We start from the raw sequence: 18,896 nt of genomic DNA, 5'->3' as shown, positions 1-18,896 counted from the left end.
CCGGGTAATGTTAATTAACGTCAGCTCGTCTCTATCTTTGAATATTTCTACGTCCAAAAATGGTATTCTCCAACCAGCTTCTCTTTGACGAATTCCTTCATGTAGTTTGCTGTGGGTAATGGGTATGTTGTTAACCTGTGAACAGAAAAATTAAAAACAGTCATTTTGTGGCTCCAATAATAAAAAGAGTCCTTTGGAATGAACCCATCCACATTCGTCAGCTTCCGGGTAATGTTAATTAACGTCAGCTCGTCTCTATCTTTGAATATTTCTACGTCCAAAAATGGTATTTTCCATCCAGCTTCTCTTTGACGAATTCCTTCATGTAGTTGGCTGTGGGTAATGGATATGTTGTTAACCTGTGAACAGAAAAATTAAAAACAGTCATTTTGTGGCTCCAATAATAAAAAGAGTCCTTTGGAATGAACCCATCCACATTCGTCAGCTTCCGGGTAATGTTAATTAACGTCAGCTCGTCTCTATCTTTGAATATTTCAACGTCCAAAAATGGTATTTTCCATCCAGCTTCTCTTTGACGAATTCCTTCATGGAGTTTGCTGTGGGTAATGGGTATGTTGTTAACCTGTGAACAGAAAAATTAAAAATAGTCATTTTGTGGCTCTAATAATAAAAAGAGTCCTTTGGAATGAACCCATCCACATTCGTCAGTTTCCGGTAAATGTTTATTAACGTCAGCTTGTCTCTATTTTTGGATATTTTTAAATCCAAAAATGGTAATTTTCCATCCAGCTTCTCTTCGACGGTAAATTTGATGTTGGGTTCCGCTTTGTTCAGAAATTCCAAAAAATCTTGTACACTCGTTTTCTTCGTATTTATAATTGTAATTATGTCATCTACGTAACGATACCAATGTTGTGGGAAATACTCCGTTGCTTGTTTTAAATTCTTTTCCAATCTTGACATGAAGATGTTTGCTAAAAAAGGGCTCAATGGATTGCCCATACTGGTTTCATGTACCTGTTAATAAAATTTTTTATTAAATTGAAAATAAATTTGTTCAATGCATAATCTCGTTAACCGGAGATATTCTCCTTTATCCACTTCAGGCACATTGTTCTCCGTCCGTTGAATTTATTAAATTCTGACACAAGCCATTTTGCGATCTTGTATGTTGGTGAGCTGATTCCGGATTTAATATGCCGCATACCATCTCCTTCCTTGTGAATTTTCGGCAATCAGTAGCTGACATTGTTTGATCAACTCTTTTGGACTGAATCCTTCTCGACACGTTGATATGGTCCTTCCCTTAATAGCTTTTATTTACAAGAGAGTTAAATAAATAATAATGGGTCATAGAAAAGCCACTACTTACGTCATATCGAAAACTCGTTGTTTACTTTCAAGTTTTCTAAGTTACAATCTTTCATTTCTTAAAGTTACAATCCAGATCCAGTCCATCAACAAAACTAGGTACTAGGTATTCAATGTTGGTTGGCGTGCCATTCATACAAATTACTTATCTCTCAATCCATTATTTTGATTCTTTTGGAATACCAATCATAACAAATCGGAATAAATCTAAGGGGGAAACAAACTAATAAAAGAACTAAAGTTTTCCTATCAATTACTGTCTAAACTATTCGCTTTACAAAGAAAAAGTTTTAAGAACAACTCTCTAATTTAAAGTTTTCTTTGCTAGTTATAAATCAGATTGAGCTTTTAATTGGACCTAACAATTTTAAACATATATTTGTTTGTTTGAAGCATTTTCCTGAATTAAATTTATTTATTTATACTGATCTATTCTAAAGCGTTAAATAAAACACTAGGACTGTAGATAGCTTTGGCTTTGTATAAACATTTTAAAGGAATGACTTGAACACTTGAACATCCTTATTCTTTTTATAATTATTAATGATTGCAGATCAACCAAATCATTAACAACTTTATTTAGTCAAATTAGATGATCCAGTTGTTTATTCATCACAACATCAACATCAGTTTGTATCAGCACATAAAATTAATTAACTAAAAATAAAAAATAAAAAAGTATTAAAATCTATTGATTCTTACCTGCCTTACAAAATACTATTTCTAATGAATAATATTTTGTGTTTTATGCAGAACCTCTACCTCCACCTCCATCCATAAATATATTTTTATTCTTAAATTTAAAATACAAATTTGAATGATTTAATTTTAATTGGTTCACCACCTTTAATTAACAATAATTATTGAATCATTCAAATTTATCTGCAACATTTGATATATCAAACATTTTAAGCTAATCTAACATTAGATCCCATAACTACACCCACACCCACACCCATCTAATTTAATAAAACAAACAATGCAATCAATGTGTTTAAGTTGTACTCTTAGAAGGCCCTTACTAAAATAAAATTATTTAAAAAAATCAAAAAAAAACCGATTAAGTTAAATATCAATTGAAAAGAAACAAAAACAAGTACAGTAGTTTACTACAGTAGCGACTGTAACAGTCGCCCCACCCATTCAAATTTACAATGGCTTGAATTTTCGCAATAATGGGTCTCGACCGTTAAAGTCGCTATGTCTATATAAGTGTGTTCCTGTATGGCACACTAGAAGCCAAACACGTTGATCAATTTTAAGGATTCTTAAGTCAATCGAATGCTACTGAAAATATGACAAGAATGAAAATTCAAAAAACTTAATTATGTCAAGTGGGGTGGGGTATCATTGAATAGGTATTTGAAAACTAACTAAAAATGATAAAATAAAATAAAAAATCAAAAAAACCCGACTGAGTTAAATATAAACTGAAAGGAAAAAAACAAGTACAGTAGTTTACATAGCGACTTTAACGGTCGCCACCCATTCTTTACAATGGCTTGAATTTTCGCAATAATGGGTCTCGACCGTTAAAGTCGCTATGTAAACTGTTGTATTTGTTTTTTTTCCTTTCAGTTTATATTTAACTCAGTCGGGTTTTTTGATTTTTTATTTTATGTTACCATTTTTAGTTAGGATTTTCAAATATCTATTCAATGATACCCCACCCCACTTGACATAATTAAGTTTTTTGAATTTTCATTCTTGTCATATTTTTAGTAGCATTCGATTGACTTAAGAATCCTTAAAATTGTACAACGTGTTTGGCTTCTAGTGACTGATAAACACATTATTACTTCTTTGCGTTGCTTAATCGGGTAAAAATAACAAATTTAAACGTCACATCGATCTAATGTTAGCTAGCTCTAGTTAATGTAAATCAATATAGCTTTGGACCATATCTATTTTTAAGCTGATCAAACAGGATTGGATTGGATTGATTGATTATAAATCAATTTAATGGAATAAAGGTGTAACACCAAATAAAGATCACTTTTATTAATATTTTCACAAATTTAGGATAAATTATAGGTTTTGTGGTCCAAAGTTATTAAATAGTTTATTTATTTAAATGTAAAAAAATAGATTTTATTTTATTTGAATAAAAATAACAATTTACATAATTAGGTACGGAACCATTAAATTAATATTCTAACAAATATTTTTAAATTGAACTAGAATTTAATAATAAATCTATCTTTATCGTTATCGTAAAACAGATGCTGTAAAAATTTATTTTAAAATCTGTGGCAACTCACTGCAATCTGTACAAACAAAACCACGTCCTGCACCCAAAGTTCACATCAAGCTGAAACAAATTAAAACATTCATTTTAAAATTATTTTATAATCCACTTAATAATTATTTAAGAACTTTTAAAACGTGTTGAAACGGAACGGAATCAACAAATTATTTTATAAAATCATTAAAAATACTCGAAAGCTTGTTTTCAAATTCATTGTAAAATAAAATACACTTTTATGCATTTTGAATCCCTTGTACGTGCTGTACTCATCCACGTACAAGGGATACCGAACAGCCAAACCCCGTTCAAGATCGAGTAAAAAATGTTACATTACAAATATTGATGAGACCACCAAAATTTTGGTATAGGTATTCATAAAATCACTTAATAAATCTATTTACGGTTTTCCGTCTGTCTGTAAACATGATAACTCAAAAACGAAAAAAGATATCAAGCAAAAATTTTTACAGCTTGCTCATGACGTAAAGAGAAAGATCCGAGTTCGAAAAAGAGCAACAAAGGTTAAAGTCTTGGATCCGAAGAACTCATCTTGTAAACCATTAGAGATGGAACAAAAGTTTAATGTAAAGAATGTTCTTTATAAAAAAATAAACATTTTACATTTAAACTTTTGTTCTATCTCTAACGGTTTACAGGATGGGTCCCAAGGATCCAAGACACAATTGACCTATGTAGCTCATTTACGAACTTGACCTCACTTTTTACGTCTTATAGCACGATTTAAAAATTTCAGCTTGATATCTCATTTCGTTTTTGAGTAATCGTGATGATAGACGGACAGGCGACAGACGGAAATGGACTAATTAGGTGATTCTATGAATTCTAACTTGGCCCGTGTGGAATCCCACTCCCGTAGTTATCGGAACCCGTTACTAAAAATAACAATAAATACCTAATACACTTGTCTAACGTGTTTCTTCTTAAGCGGTACATTTTTAGATCATGAATATAACTTTCATCATTTCTAGACATAATAAGCTTGAAAATGAACGATGAATCTTGAAATTTAATAAAGGGATAAGAAAAATAAGGGCAGGACAGAAAAAAAACTTGCTAGAGTAATAATAAATATAAGATATATGACAACGGATAAGTTTAGTGTAAGAAATAGGACAATAATTGTGATCAATATTTTAAAAAAAAAGGTAATTAAAAGTAAAAAAGAGAAGGAGACACCTACCTGGTAACTAAGATGTGATACATCTCGTGCTTGAAATCTTGATCTTAACGGTGGACCCAATAAATTACCAATGTATCTGAAATCAATCAAAATCAAAAACTAAATAACCTTCAAATAATCAAATTAACATAATTATAGATTTTATTTATTAAAAATTATCATTATTATCATAAAAAGGAAGAAATATTAGCCATTAAAATCTTATTAGTTATATTTACATACCTTGGAACAGGCAATCCAAGTGCAATAACACGAAAATCTTCATCGGCACACATCAATTTCCACGACACACACCAAGTTCATCTGGACCATGTTTCTGCAAATACGAAAAATTTATAATTTAAATAAAATTCAATTAGTTCAAGTTAAAAATAATAAAAGTATTCATTTTGTAAATTTTAATTACATTTAATTTAAGGGATCAAATTTTGTGTTAAAGACTAATAAAAATAACTTTATTTATTTAATTTTTATTTATTTAATTATTAATTAATAACAAAACAAACGCATAATAAATAAATAAATAAAATAAAGGGCAGCCATTTTGTTTGTTTTTGTTTATCATCAGTTTGTTTGTACATAGCTTGGTAGAGGGTTTGAGGCTATCCACGAAGTATCACGGTGATGTACGAACAATGAACATACACGATCAACAATTATATTTAAATTATTTTATATCTTCAAAATTTTAGTAATTATGTTTATATTTAATTAAAATAATAATAAAAATAACTTACAAATTTTATTTTTTCAATTATTAATTAATAACTAATTATTATTTTAATTACAAAACAAATGCACAATAAATAATTAAACTAAATAAAAGGCAGCCATATTGGTCAATGTTGTTTATACTTATATTTTATATTATCGAAATTAAAGAATTATGTTTAAATTTAATAAATATGATTATAAAAATAACTTACATATTAAATTTCTTAAATTTTTAACTAATAACTACTAATTATTATCGTAATAACACAACAAATGCACAATAAATAAATTAACTAAATAAAAGGCAGCCATATTGCTCAATGTTCTTCACACTTTTGTGGCGCTGTATGTAACTCTATTTTTACGAACTATCACGGGATGTTGTTTATACTTTATGGCGCTGTATGTATTTCTATTTATACGAACTATCACGGAGATGTACGATCATAAATGATTATTATCAAAATATTTTATATTTTAAGATTTAGAAATTATGTTTAAATTTAATAAATATGATTATAAAAATAACTTACATATTCAATTTCGTAAATTTTTAACTAATAACAACTAATTATTATCGTAATAACACAACAAATGCACAATAAATAAATTAACTAAATAAAAGGCAGCCATATTGCTCAATGTTCTTCACACTTTTGTGGCGCTGTATGTATTTCTAATTTTACGAACTATCACGGAATGTTGTTTACACTTTTGTGGCGCTGTATGTAACTCTATTTTTACGAACTATCACGGGATGTTGTTTATACTTTATGGCGCTGTATGTATTTCTATTTATACGAACTATCACGGAGATGTACGATCATAAATGATTATTATCAAAATATTTTATATTTTAAAATTTAGAAATTATGTTTAAATTTAATAAATATGATTATAAAAATAACTTACATATTCAATTTCGTAAATTTTTAACTAATAACAACTAATTATTATCGTAATAACACAACAAATGCACAATAAATAAATTAACTAAATAAAAGGCAGCCATATTGGATGTTGTTTATACTTATATTTTATATTATCAAAATTAGGGAATTATGTTTAAATTTAATAAATATGATTATAAAAATAACTTACATATTCAATTTCTTAAATTTTTAACTAATAACTACTAATTATTATCGTAATAACACAACAAATGCACAATAAATAAATTAACTAAATAAAAGGCAGCCATATTGCTCAATGTTCTTCACACTTTTGTGGCGCTGTGTGTAATTCTATTTTTACGAACTATCACTGGATGTTGTTTATACTTTATGGCGCTGTATGTATTTCTATTTATACGAACTATCACGGAGATGTACGATTATTATTAAAATATTTTATATTTCAAAATTTAGGAATTATGTTAAAATTTTTTAATTTAATAAATATGATTATAAAAACAATTTACAAGTTTAATTTCTTAAATTTTTAACTAATAACAACTAATTATTATCTTAATAACAAAACAAATGCACAATACACGGAGAGATGTACGAACATTAACGATTACTTTAAAATTATTTTATATTCTCAAAATTTGAAATGATATACCCATTTGTATATTATGCAACTAACTTCATCTACTTGTACTCATAAACAGCTAACTTCGCGCTAATGCTTTAACACGTTGCGATCGTTCTCCTTCTTTATAACCTTCATGGAGTGTAGAGTAAATTGAAGGCATGTCAATATGAATAAATAATTCTAGGTTAATAGTAGAATAAGAATTAAACCAAAAAGAAAATGTATTTTCTACGTCTTTACACATTTCCCTTAATTAAAAAAAAATTAAAAACATTCACAAAAACCTATCGATACTTTACCAATACAAGTTTTGAATCGAAAATCAAATTCGATTCAAAACCACTGCAAAATTTTTTAAAAAGTTTACAAACCGAATTCGATCAATTAAATAACGATACAAAATTAAATAAAAATCATGTAAATCGTTTAAATTATTTACGACCAATCGTAAAAATAATCGATGAACATACGCAAATCATAGACAATAAAAAAAGTTTAGCGGAGATGTTAAGTGAAGCGAATGACGAGCTTAAAAAGCTCATTAAACAAGAGGATGAAATTTATACAAGAGAAATAACTGAATTGGAGCTTAAATTACGCGATGCTTTGTTACAGGATAACGATCCTACTGAAAGGATTTTATTTGAAATTACAGCGGGTGTTGGCGGACAAGAAGCCATGCTTTTTGCACGAGATTTATATCAAATGTATTTGAATTATATCAATTATAAAGGTTGGGATTATACAATCGCCGATTTAGATAATTCCGAAATTGGTGGAATTCGACATGCGAGTCTTTTGGTTAATGGAAATGAGGTGTATTCGTATTTAAGTATAGAAGCTGGTGTACATCGGGTACAACGTGTTCCAGCTACTGAACGATCTGGAAGGGTGCATACAAGTACAGTAACAGTGGTTGCGATACCTCAACCAGATGAGGTAATTATCATTTTTGAAATACATTCCCCACTCTAGAATATTTTGTGAAATCGGTAGATTTTAATCTGTCAACATTCCCGTTATGAGCATTTTGTTTACGCACATGAAAGTAACATTGTTTGTTTGTTACGCTTTCACGCAAAAACTACTGAATGGATTTGATTAAAACTCGACAATAATATAGCTCATACATCAGAATAACACATGAGCTATAATTTAAAAAGATACGTTTAACTTACACGTTAACTTTAACATTAACAGCGTTTTTCATGAAAACCAAGAACAGGAATGATTTCATATTTTGGCTAAATAGCATTTTCTTCATAACAACCTTAAACCTCAAACATTCTGGGATGGGGGTGTCATTTTCGCAAAAAGTATGCATTATCTTTAGGAATGAATTAAAATTGTGCAATAATTAAAAAAGTTTATCTCTCTCTAGGTTGAAATCAACATTAAACCGACTGATTTACGGATTGAAACAAAACGTGCAAGTGGGGCAGGAGGTCAACATGTAAATACAACCGACAGTGCTGTACGAATTGTTCACATTCCAAGCGGTATCAGTGTTGAAAGTCAATCGGAACGTTCACAAATTAAAAATAAAGAGATTGCATTGGAACGCTTGAAATTTAAACTGTATCAATTGGAACTCGATAAACATACCGAACAAAGTGATCAAGTACGAAAATCACAAGTACGTTCGAGTTTACGCAGCGAAAAAGTCCGAACTTATAACTATAAGGAACATCGGATTTCAGAGCATCGTACACATGATAATATTTATAATTTGGATGAGTTTCTGGAAGGTCAACAAATTTTAAACGATTTAATCGAAAAATTACGTTATTTTCGACAGAGTAATTTTATTTTAGAGGCATTACAAAAATATGAAAATGTTTAATTAAAATCGTTGTTTTTTTTTTATTATTCTTTATCCTGATGTTTTCCGGCATAGTCATAACCTTTTCTATTACGTCCTCCGACGAAATTAACAAAAGAGCAATAAGCTTTTTAATTTCAGGGCCTAGCAAATATTTATATTTATAAATAAATATAGTCAATCGAGTAATGTGCAGTAAAATTAAATAATATTAGTCTTAGATCTTGGTAGAATTAGACAAGGTATGCTCTTTTGTAGCTAGGAGTAGGATGGGGACATTCTCTCACTCTCTTGCACGGTACCCAGTCAGCGCCATATTGCTTATGTATTTATAATGTAGGCGCTGAGTATGTTTTGTATACATTTACATGCCCTACCCTAAATTGTTTATACGCTCAAAGCTCCTAAGTTATTGAAAATTTAGTATACAAATACAGTACCATATTATTTTACATGTAAAAGGAAATATTTCCTGTTTTTATTGGTCTTGATAGGACCAATAGAACCGAAGATATGATTAAAATTGTAAACACACAAAAAGTATTCATGTTTTTTACAACATTTGAATCAGCAAGCGAGAAAAAGGTAAAATGGTGTCGACTGGGTACAGGCGCCTACTGAACCAAAACTCGTCCTCCATCGAGCATACCTTGTCTAGTTCCATCAAGTCTTAGATCTAGTAACACTTACTTACAGCACAGCTGGCATCTGCAACATAAAGTCTAACTCATCCTGTCGCGAGACGCTCCATGTCCCTTACTTAGAAAATAGAATAACAAATGTAGAAAAGGGACTTAAAAGTTTGTGTGAAATCATTGGCAGTGTTTATTTATTTTGACAGATTACAAAACAAATTGTGCTGCTTATGTAATATGAATTTAATTAGAAATTTTTATTTTGTATTTCCGAACGATTATTAATCGAATTGATTTTATATTCTAAAATCTTTACCATAAAAATTATTAAAATAAATCTTTAATGGCGTGTACATATTAACAAGTATGTCAAAATAATTTTTGTTTATAATTTACTGGTAAAAAATATAAAATGTTTAGAATCTTGCAAAAAAAAATTGTTGTAAGTTTACAATATTATCGATATTGTCATCAACTATCAAATGGAACGTTAAAAATTCAAGAATTATCAAATCGAGGTGCATTAAAAGTCAAAGGTCCTGAGGCTCAAAGTTTTCTTCAAGGTTTAATCACAAATGATATCGCTCACTTAAAAGATTCCACATCATCGATGTACACGATGTTTTTAAACACAAAAGGTCGAGTTCTAGCTGATTCAATTATTTATCGGGCTCCCGAAGAACATACATACTTGATCGAAATCGATTCTTTGTTAGTGCCAATCTTAGAAAAACATTTATCTACATATATATTACGTAAAAAACTTGAAATTACGAACTTAGAATTAATTTTACGATTGTGGGTCTTATTTGATACACAAAGTCCCAAACGTACGGAAGTACATCCAAAAATTAAAGAAATTTTAGCTCGTAAAAATTCCAGGTCAAATACCGACCAAGATGTACTTTATATTTATAAAGATCCAAGATCTTGGCGTTTAGGAGCACGTTTATTAGCTTCAACCGATTTAAAAGTTGATACAATCCAGGATAAATTAAATATTTGCAATGATATCGATGAAACTGATAGTCCTCATCAATTATTACGTTATAAATTGGGGATTGGTGAAGGTTCGTTAGAATTACCACCGGGAAAATGTTTTCCATTGGAAGCGAATTGCGATTACTTACATGGAATTAGTTTTCAAAAAGGTTGTTACTTAGGACAAGAGTTAACAGCTCGAACTTATCATACGGGTGTTATTCGAAAACGTTTAATGCCGTTAATATTTAACGAGAATACCGAAAATAAACTCGGTAACGATGAAACGATTTATATTCGTGATAATAAAACGAATGTTGGAAAATTACGTGGCGCTTGTGAGAAATATGGGCTTGGATTATTACGGATTGACAATGCATTGAAACATAATGATTTTACGATTGGGGAATGTCAAGCGAAGACAGAAAGGCCTTCTTGGTGGCCATTAGAAGCGTCTAAGGTTGCAGCTAAAGAAGCTAAGAGTGGAGATGTCATTGAAAATGAGAATAGAAGCACTGAAACTGTTGGTGAAACTAAAACAAGTCAAACTGATGAAGTAGCAAAAGATGCTGTGACGAGAACATCGTGAATATTTTGTTGATTTTTGACCAATGAATATGGTGAAAATTGTGTTCCAAGTTGTTTTGTGTATTTGTTGTTTATTAAAAAAATTTATTTATTAAAGAATCTCTATTATAAGTTTTTTTTTTTTTATTCCATGCCCATGAATGCAATGAGGAATATGACGATCAAATTTTTAGGTACGGAATCCTAAACTCGCACTTAAAACGTATCTTAGAACATTCTCCATTAAATAAGCTTTTCCTTAACTCTGGTGGAAAAAATATTTGAAAAAAGAATAAGTCTTAGGAAACTCTGAAAAAGTCTTAGAAACTTTAAAAAAGTATTAAGAACTCTGAATTAAACTAGTCCGAAAACGTTGAGAAGTTCAAAGTTCCTAAGACTTTTTCAGAATTTCTTATTCTTTCTTCAAATATTATTTCCACCAGGGAAGAGTTGTTCCGAATGCGGAAACCTAAACTCGTACTTGAAATTACCTTTCAAGCGAAACAAAAAAATCCAAATCGGTTCATCCGTTTAGGCCCTACGATACCACAGACAGACAGACATAGCGGTCAAACTTATAACACCCCTTTTTTTGTTCGGGGGTTAAAAAGAGCGACTTGCCCCCTTGTTTTTGTTGACTGTATGACGATATGATTAACAAGGGTTTGAAATCACCCCCCTCCGTTGAGATGAGTCTTGAGCGCGGGCCTAACTACCTATTTAAAGTCAATTAAGTCAAGGGTCTGTGAAATGTATTTTTTAAACAGTATAAGATAGAAGAAAAGTTGAAATACAAGAAATTAGGGCAAAATTGCCTTTTTTGAAAATCAAAAAGTCTTGCAGTTCGTTTTGAGGCGACACGTTTCATGTATGACGTTTCAACGCTTGCTTAGACACATTTTTGAACAAAGCATTTGTATGCATATGTTTTGAATATTTGTCAGAATTAGAATAACCGATCGATTATAACTTTTTTTAAAATAATGGCATAAAAGACCAAATTTCTGTTAATAAAACCCAAGAATATTGAAAGAATTTATCATCATTGCATATATTGAACGCAATGTTTCCTATTAAGCCGAATAAATCTATTGGTATGTAAATCGTCTGTTACTTTTAACTCCATGTCAATTTTAGAACCCCTCCCCCATACAAAGATTGCCAGTATGTGGAATGTAAGTATCCTTTGAAGTTTCATCAAAATCAGTTCAGTAGTTTAGAGTATAAATCTGATACTGTAATGTGCAAACAAACAATTGCTTTTGTAATTTTCGTGAGCGAACAAACTAACATTTTATAGGTTTATCAATTTACTAGAGTTTGGCCCCTTTGTGCGGGCCTTTAAAAAACAATGCGTCAACACACGCCGCATTGTAATATTTTGAACAAGCGATCGAAGTTTTTGTGAATTTTTTAGTTATTAATTTGATAAAATGGACAAATTTATTCCGCTCAATAAAAACTGGTCGAACAACAACATTAACGATACCACAAACTCAAACGCAACCACAATTATCACCCCACCAACAACACCAATCATTAGAGATTGAACAACTAATGGATCGTACATTATTAAAAATCAATGGCCGTCATGTTGATGAATATTTACAATCGTTGATTACAAATGATCTATCATATATACAAAAATCAATTGGATCCTTGTATACAATGTTTTTAAATGATCATGGACGATTAATAACGGATGGTATTTTGTATAAAACATCTGAATCGAATTCATATTTATTGGATATTGATATGCCTGCCATAGGTAAATAAAATTTATATTTGAAAACTGACCACGTGACTTAATCGGACGCTCAACTGAGCGTCAAACGTCAACGCGTAAAAATACACCTTTTGAATTTTCACTGAACGATTTTACCCGCACATTTTTTTAGGTATCGTACAACAACATTTAAATAAATATACTAAAAGTAATTCTTCGATACAAATAACAAACTATGGTAGTAAATTAAATGTATGGCAAATATTCAGTTCAGATGCGTTACGGATACGTAACGAAGCTGACATGATTAAAACGAATGTAAATTGTGCGAAACGAAAATGGTTAAATAATGATTTACAGGATTTAGTGATGGTTTATTCAGATCCACGGTCACCGCAATTAGGTAAATTTAAGCATAATTGTTAAAATCAACGATCATTATTCGAAAGTCAACCATCTTGGATTTGATTACATATCATTTCGAAAAATAGGAGAACTAACTAAACTCATATCATCCTTTGTTGCTTTTTACGGAAAGAAATGTACCAAAATTTAAAAATAAATTTTTACCATAAATCTGCTAAAACCACTCAAAAGTTTGCGGAATCAAAATGGCGATTGTGTCGAAGTTTGCACTCCGATTTATTGAAATATGAAAATAATTATTAATATTTAACCATTAATCATAGGTTTACGTATAATTGCATCCAATGATATAGATTTTAATCAAATCATACAAAAGTTAAACATTAAACGTCGTCATAATCTTACAACATACAAACAGCTTCGCTACAAATTGGGTATCGCAGAAGGTGTACAAGAGCTGCCACCAAACAAAAGTAGTCCATTAGAATCGAATGGTGATTATTTAAATGGTATTCATTTTAATAAAGGTCGTTATCTGGGGGGTGATATTACGATATCATTGTATCTAAATGGTTTTATACATTATCGTATGACACCAGTCATTTTTGATGGTGCTAGTAAAGTTGATGAATTGAATTTTGATGATCCAATTATTATTGAGCATACAAAGAAACAAATGATTGTTGGAAAATTACGTGGTACTTACGATAAATATGGCATTGCGTTATTACGCACCGATTATATTAATCGTGACGATATGGTTGTGAAAAACGTTAAGGTGTGTACTAGCCTCTATACTATTTGCGTAGCGAAGAGAAACAAGGCGCCATACGTCTTGGAGAAAAATTTGTGACCTTTTTGTAGTAGATAAAAATTTTAATTTTTTTCTTTTTTGGGTATGTTTGCAGGTGAAAGCACCGAAACCTGATTGGTGGCCAGTTATGTTGACAAATGAAATGCCTGAACAATTATGGGCAACAGCTCTCAGATAAAAACTTTTATGTAATCGAGAATATTTAAAAAAATTATATATTTTTTAGCTTGTATATTTGTATTTCTTTTAGAATTACCATTTCTTTAGGCTCGTTCTAGTAAGGGGTTTAGTAAAACCTTGGATACAACGGAACTGCCTGTTTCAAAAGAACTGATCACGTGACCTAATTTGACGCTCAAACTCAGCGTAAAGTGTTAAACTTTTTCAATTATTTATTATTTAAAAATTAGAGAATAATTTACCCTTATTTTAACTATAACACTCTTCATGTTTTTAGTGATTTTCTATGCCCTGTTTCTTTTTGGGGGTAGGGGGCTTTTTTTTTGACAGAGTCTTCTCTATTTTAGCGGCTAAATTGAATATTTAATTTTTGAAAATAAAAACTCAAATAATTTTTTCTTAATAAACAAATAGTAAATATATTTTTACAATTTCTATTTTAAAATAAGTAACAAATATTTACTTAAAAAGCAAATTTTAAATTAGATACGTCTCTGTGACACTTTATTAAAATATACGATCACGAATCAAGTAAACTTCTTGAATTTCAAATGGCGTCATCTGCCGTAATGTAAAAAGAGTGCTTCAAACAATTTCAACATAGATATTTAAAGTAAAATTTTGATTCATTTTCAAACAAAATGGAAGTGAAAATTTTAACACATTTATGCCGTATCTGTTTAAGTGATAATCATTTATTACCTATTTTTGAAACAAACTCAAATCAGCAAATTTGTGATAAAATAATGGCATGTGCAGCTGTTCATGTATGTATTTTCATTTTCAATTTATTCGAAGTTTTAGATTTCATATTTTTAAATTAAATGTCTAGTTAAATTTACCTATTTGTAATTTAATTGCCCAAGAAAATATTGGGTTAAGAAAATTCATAGAAACTTATTTTATATTTGGCGCAAAATATTTTATTCCTCATTGCGATATCGAAATTTGCGGTGGTTTGATTGCACAGCGATTCATGGAATTTTTCATGTCTCTATGGGCGTAAATAGGGTATTATCGTTAGTAAAAAATAAATTATGAAATTTGAAAAAGTTAAATAAGTTATATTCTGATTTCGAGTCATAAAAGCACATTTTTCTTTTATAATATTAAAATTAAAAATCGTAATTTTTAAACTGTATATCACGTGACCTAAAACGCGGGTAAGCCCTGCTGTGATGTCATATCGGTATGAATCATAGACCATCAGTTAGTTAAGTGTAGACAGCTGAGTATAATATATACATAGTTAGTAAGTATTTATATTTATTATAATCAGATGTCTATGAATATATCTGTCAAACTTACTTGTGTTATTTCGTATAATGATACCGATATTACGTCATTAAATTGGATGCCCGCGTTTTTAACAGTTTAAAAAAGGTTTAAAATTTAAGTTTTTGGCAAAAAAGCGTGTGTATTTTTCCGAAATAAATTTTTGTTGGCTTTTTATTAGCAAAATCAACATTTTGAAGTACTTTTTCAAAAATAGTGGAATACCCTATTCGCTATGCCATTGCAAAGCACACTTTTTTCAATCACTCCTTTGCGTTTCTCAATCGGGTAAAAAGACACCCTGTATATATATATTTTTTTTTTTTGTTAATATAGGTTGCACTAGGTGATCCATTACCACATCAAATATGTAAACAATGCCATCGTGCTTTAGAAATCTCACATTTATTTAAAACGAAATGCGAGCAAATGGATCGACAACTTCGAGCAATTATACAAAATCAATCGACATTATTAAACAACAGTCAATCAGCGAACACATCAATTAAATCAGTACAAATCAATATCGAACCATCAAATGTACAAATATTTAACGATTTAGAAAATTTAGAAAATATTCATCTCTCACCAAAAATATCCGATTTTCGTTCGATCATCGTGTCCACAAATAACGGCGAAACGACGCGAAACTGTTATTCATCGAACGATATCAATCCAATTTATACATTCTCAAATTTATCGAAAAATTTAATAACGGTTTCATCATCCGAATCAATTAGCTCGAATGAAACACGAAACTGCGTCGATGGCGGTGATTTTGAAGACGAACAATTTCATTCGGAAATCGAAAATTTCGATGAAATATCTTCGTTTAAACAAGATGAGCCTAGTGAAAAAATTGTACAACAATCGAACGGAGATATCGTGATGTACTTTGATAACGATGATTTTCATTTAGGCGAAGAATGTGAAGTTATAACTGATGATATTGTAACGCCAGATTTACCTAGAGATGATTCATCATCACCCCTACCACCTCCTCGTTCTGAAGAGGAAAATCATAAAGAGAAAATTGTACCAAAAGGTCGATTTGTTCTTATTAAATCGGTTATCAAACCACAAAATATTCATTATGTAACAATGGATGATTTTCGAAACAAGGAAAACTCAAAACTAATCCCGATCAAACAAATTAAAAAGGAAAATATTGAAGTAAAATCAGAAATACCTGAACCTGCATCGTACATTGAAACTGAAACAATTTTAGAAAACTGCGAGGAAATTTCTGAGGAACCTGATGAACCGCCAATTATTGAAGAACCACCTATCATCGAGGAAAAGGAAAAAGAAGAAATTCCTGTGAAAATTTCCCCCAGAGATGATGTTAAGTACAAAGGACGTGGAAGACCGAAAAAATCGGATAAATATAAACCACCACAAGGTGTATCATATTTAAAATCCGGTCGAAAAAATGTTCCAGTGTTTGTTCGAACCCGAAAAACTAAACGAACTCGATATACATTTGTAAAAGATATCGACGAGAAAAAATCATCGGAGATTTATACAAAATTACCGATTGTTAAACGAGCACGAGTTGAGAAAATTGTACCACCAAAACGATTTGACGAGAAAAAAACCGATGTTCCAAATCGAAAACTCTCAACGAACATGTTAATCTCCGATTTTAATAAATTGAACGATCCACAAAAACAAGTTTTATATCAACGATTAAAATTACAAAATTTTCGTCCGACCTCGAAAAAAGATATTTGCGAGCGTGGTATTCCCAAACCGCTATATTTCGTCTCACCAAAATTAAGCGAAGAATCCGATAACGAAAATGACGACGATGATAAAAAACAACGGACAACTTCGATATCCGATGATTTGGCAATTATCCAACAAAGTTCTGGCATGTATAAAGATCAAACAATCGATCAGGATCTAAAATTAATCAACGGTACCGAATTCTCGCCACAACAAGAGAAAATCGAAACACCAGCAAAAACCGGTCGACATACCGCAATTAAATCGAAGCGTCCACAAAAACGTAATCACTTAGAAAATTATTCCGATCCACAAAAAATTGAGATTGAATTAAAAATTGTACCACGAAAAAGTGAACGGCAACGTTCACCAAAGAAAATCTTCCCGGAAATTGATATATTTGCATCACCGAAAAAGAAAATCATTGAAATACCCGACGAATCGGAGGAAACAAATTATGAAATTCAACGAAATGAAACAAATCATAATAAATTTAAAATAAAAATTCGACGGAATTCAACAAAATCGACATCGTCGTCAGACGAGAATCGATCGTTGGATGGACGAGCTGGTGATAATAATACAATTCTAAGTGATTATTACAACGAAATTGAAGTCGAAACTGAAAATGACGAGGAAAGCAATTCGAATTCGGTTGTAGTTAAGAAAATTTTAGAAAAAGAACGTGTAAAATTAGATTACGGTGCTGGGTTATCATGTAATGTTTGTAATAAATCATTTCCATATCGTAGCCATTTAATTCGACATGTTCGAACTCACACCGGTTTAAAACCGTACACATGCGAGTATTGTAAAAAAAGTTTTACATCGTTGTCATCGTTAAATATTCATGTGAAAAATCACGTAGGCGATCTGCCATACTCATGCGAGGTGTGTAATCGAGGCTTTGTTCAACCGAGTGTCCTTAAACGACATATGCTCTCGCACACGGGGGAACACCCTTTCCAATGTGAGATCTGCTACAAGACGTTCGTCCATGATTCAAGTTTAAAAACACATCTGAAAATGCATACGATTAAGGAACCCCAACACAAGTGCGATATTTGTGAGAAGAAATTCAAATATTTAAGCACTTTAACGAGTCACTTGAAAACGCACTCGGGAATTAAACCGTTTACGTGTCCAGAATGTCGTAAAGCATTCTATCGACGGAGTTTATTAACGCGTCATATGCGTAGTCATACCAAAGAACGGCCTTATAAATGTAAGCTGTGTAAAGCTCGATTCGCGTACAGTGGTGGATTAGCGTCGCATAAAAAGTTACACACGGGAATACGACCGTATGAATGTGAACTGTGTAATTTTACGTTCTTCAGGAGTTCACATCTAAAGAATCATATGCAAAAGATCCATAATAATGGTGTTTTGTTGAATTGTCAACGGTGTAACATGAACTTTGATTCGAAACCGTTGTTTAAACGTCATTTAAGTTTGCACATGAAACGCGATCAAAATCAAAATGGATTTACGGAAGATGCCGAGGATTCGTAGAAATGTTAACGATTTTAATTTCTATTATTAGCTCGACCCGTGTCGAATTTCGCAGTGCAGTCAGTATCGTGGCTAAAAATAGGCTGGAGAAATAATACACAGAGTAGGACCTTTTTAAAATCTATTTGGTAGATTTTCAAAACAAACATCCTTACTTTCAAGAAAAAACCCGAGATTTTTAGGTGTATAGATTAAACTAGCCCATCAAGTGACAAAAAAAATTAACTTTTTGTTATTTTTAGGCAATTTTATTACAGTT

The 18,896-nt window shown here is 30.8% G+C and overlaps 6 protein-coding genes across 11 annotated transcripts in view; 5 read left to right on the top strand and 1 right to left on the bottom strand.

Annotated features, from left to right (window-relative positions):
• The window catches only part of LOC123294159 (transmembrane protein 209-like), a 29,793-nt gene extending 27,891 nt beyond the window's left edge, over window positions 1-1,902 (top strand). Inside the window, exon 6 of the mRNA XM_044875263.1 lies at window positions 1,886-1,902. Within this exon, the coding sequence (XP_044731198.1) occupies window positions 1,886-1,902 (17 nt within the window). The remainder of the gene's footprint in view (window positions 1-1,885) is intronic.
• A 1,609-nt stretch (window positions 1,903-3,511) lies between these two features.
• On the bottom strand, window positions 3,512-6,947 carry LOC123293728 (von Willebrand factor A domain-containing protein 8). Of its 5 annotated transcripts, none has more exons than XM_044874630.1 (4): window positions 6,916-6,947; window positions 5,004-5,097; window positions 4,782-4,857; window positions 3,512-3,643 (listed from the first exon to the last, which is right to left on the bottom strand). In XM_044874630.1, exons 2-4 carry the CDS (start codon window positions 5,054-5,056, stop codon window positions 3,590-3,592), a joined length of 183 nt encoding a protein of 60 aa, XP_044730565.1. In that variant the 5' UTR covers window positions 5,057-5,097; window positions 6,916-6,947; the 3' UTR covers window positions 3,512-3,589. The 5 variants fall into 5 exon arrangements, with proteins under 5 accessions (XP_044730565.1, XP_044730564.1, XP_044730566.1 ...); XM_044874629.1 differs by lacking the exon at window positions 6,916-6,947 and adding an exon at window positions 6,597-6,703; XM_044874631.1 differs by lacking the exon at window positions 6,916-6,947 and adding an exon at window positions 6,029-6,139.
• A 212-nt stretch (window positions 6,948-7,159) lies between these two features.
• On the top strand, window positions 7,160-9,024 carry LOC123294157 (peptide chain release factor 1-like, mitochondrial). Its single transcript, XM_044875259.1, has 3 exons — window positions 7,160-7,970; window positions 8,413-8,847; window positions 8,995-9,024. Exons 1-3 carry the CDS (start codon window positions 7,251-7,253, stop codon window positions 9,022-9,024), a joined length of 1,185 nt encoding a protein of 394 aa, XP_044731194.1. The 5' UTR covers window positions 7,160-7,250.
• Window positions 9,025-9,883: 859 nt separating this feature from the next.
• LOC123292423 (putative transferase CAF17 homolog, mitochondrial) lies at window positions 9,884-11,068 on the top strand. The gene has a single exon (XM_044873073.1). It carries the CDS (start codon window positions 9,901-9,903, stop codon window positions 11,056-11,058), a length of 1,158 nt encoding a protein of 385 aa, XP_044729008.1. The 5' UTR covers window positions 9,884-9,900; the 3' UTR covers window positions 11,059-11,068.
• A 913-nt stretch (window positions 11,069-11,981) lies between these two features.
• LOC123294154 (putative transferase CAF17 homolog, mitochondrial) lies at window positions 11,982-14,120 on the top strand. The gene is made up of 5 exons (XM_044875256.1): window positions 11,982-12,130; window positions 12,454-12,804; window positions 12,935-13,165; window positions 13,452-13,906; window positions 14,037-14,120. The coding sequence occupies exons 1-5, from the start codon at window positions 12,100-12,102 to the stop codon at window positions 14,118-14,120; spliced, it is 1,152 nt and encodes a 383-aa protein (XP_044731191.1). The 5' UTR covers window positions 11,982-12,099.
• A 579-nt stretch (window positions 14,121-14,699) lies between these two features.
• On the top strand, window positions 14,700-18,805 carry LOC123293489 (zinc finger protein 300-like). Of its 2 annotated transcripts, none has more exons than XM_044874335.1 (2): window positions 14,700-14,889; window positions 15,734-18,805. In XM_044874335.1, the coding sequence occupies exons 1-2, from the start codon at window positions 14,764-14,766 to the stop codon at window positions 18,635-18,637; spliced, it is 3,030 nt and encodes a 1,009-aa protein (XP_044730270.1). In that variant the 5' UTR covers window positions 14,700-14,763; the 3' UTR covers window positions 18,638-18,805. The 2 variants fall into 2 exon arrangements, with proteins under 2 accessions (XP_044730270.1, XP_044730271.1); XM_044874336.1 differs by lacking the exon at window positions 14,700-14,889 and adding an exon at window positions 15,039-15,141.
• Window positions 18,806-18,896: the final 91 nt, after the last annotated feature.

The sequence above is a fragment of the Chrysoperla carnea genome, chromosome 2 (assembly GCF_905475395.1).
Source record: "Chrysoperla carnea chromosome 2, inChrCarn1.1, whole genome shotgun sequence".
Classification (NCBI taxonomy): Eukaryota; Metazoa; Arthropoda; class Insecta; order Neuroptera; family Chrysopidae; genus Chrysoperla; species Chrysoperla carnea.
The sequence above is the reverse complement of the archived record's forward strand: the minus strand, read 5'-3'. Positions and strand labels throughout refer to the sequence as shown.

Excerpts from the sequence above, each read along its gene's own strand:
- LOC123293728 (XM_044874630.1), bottom strand. The coding sequence starts at position 5,056 with ATGTGTGCCGATGAAGATTTTCGTGTTATTGCACTTGGATTGCCTGTT. Across the intron at positions 4,858-5,003 it reads CTTGGATTGCCTGTTCCAAG|ATACATTGGTAATTTATTGG; the intron begins GTATGTAAATAT and ends GATTGATTTCAG. Across the intron at positions 3,644-4,781 it reads TATCACATCTTAGTTACCAG|CTTGATGTGAACTTTGGGTG; the intron begins GTAGGTGTCTCC and ends AATTTGTTTCAG.
- LOC123294157 (XM_044875259.1), top strand. The coding sequence starts at position 7,251 with ATGTATTTTCTACGTCTTTACACATTTCCCTTAATTAAAAAAAAATTA. Across the intron at positions 7,971-8,412 it reads CGATACCTCAACCAGATGAG|GTTGAAATCAACATTAAACC; the intron begins GTAATTATCATT and ends ATCTCTCTCTAG. Across the intron at positions 8,848-8,994 it reads AGAGTAATTTTATTTTAGAG|GGCCTAGCAAATATTTATAT; the intron begins GCATTACAAAAA and ends TTTTAATTTCAG.
- LOC123292423 (XM_044873073.1), top strand. The coding sequence starts at position 9,901 with ATGTTTAGAATCTTGCAAAAAAAAATTGTTGTAAGTTTACAATATTAT.
- LOC123294154 (XM_044875256.1), top strand. The coding sequence starts at position 12,100 with ATGTTTCCTATTAAGCCGAATAAATCTATTG. Across the intron at positions 12,805-12,934 it reads TATTGATATGCCTGCCATAG|GTATCGTACAACAACATTTA; the intron begins GTAAATAAAATT and ends ACATTTTTTTAG. Across the intron at positions 13,907-14,036 it reads TGGTTGTGAAAAACGTTAAG|GTGAAAGCACCGAAACCTGA; the intron begins GTGTGTACTAGC and ends GTATGTTTGCAG.
- LOC123293489 (XM_044874335.1), top strand. The coding sequence starts at position 14,764 with ATGGAAGTGAAAATTTTAACACATTTATGCCGTATCTGTTTAAGTGAT. Across the intron at positions 14,890-15,733 it reads TGGCATGTGCAGCTGTTCAT|GTTGCACTAGGTGATCCATT; the intron begins GTATGTATTTTC and ends TTGTTAATATAG.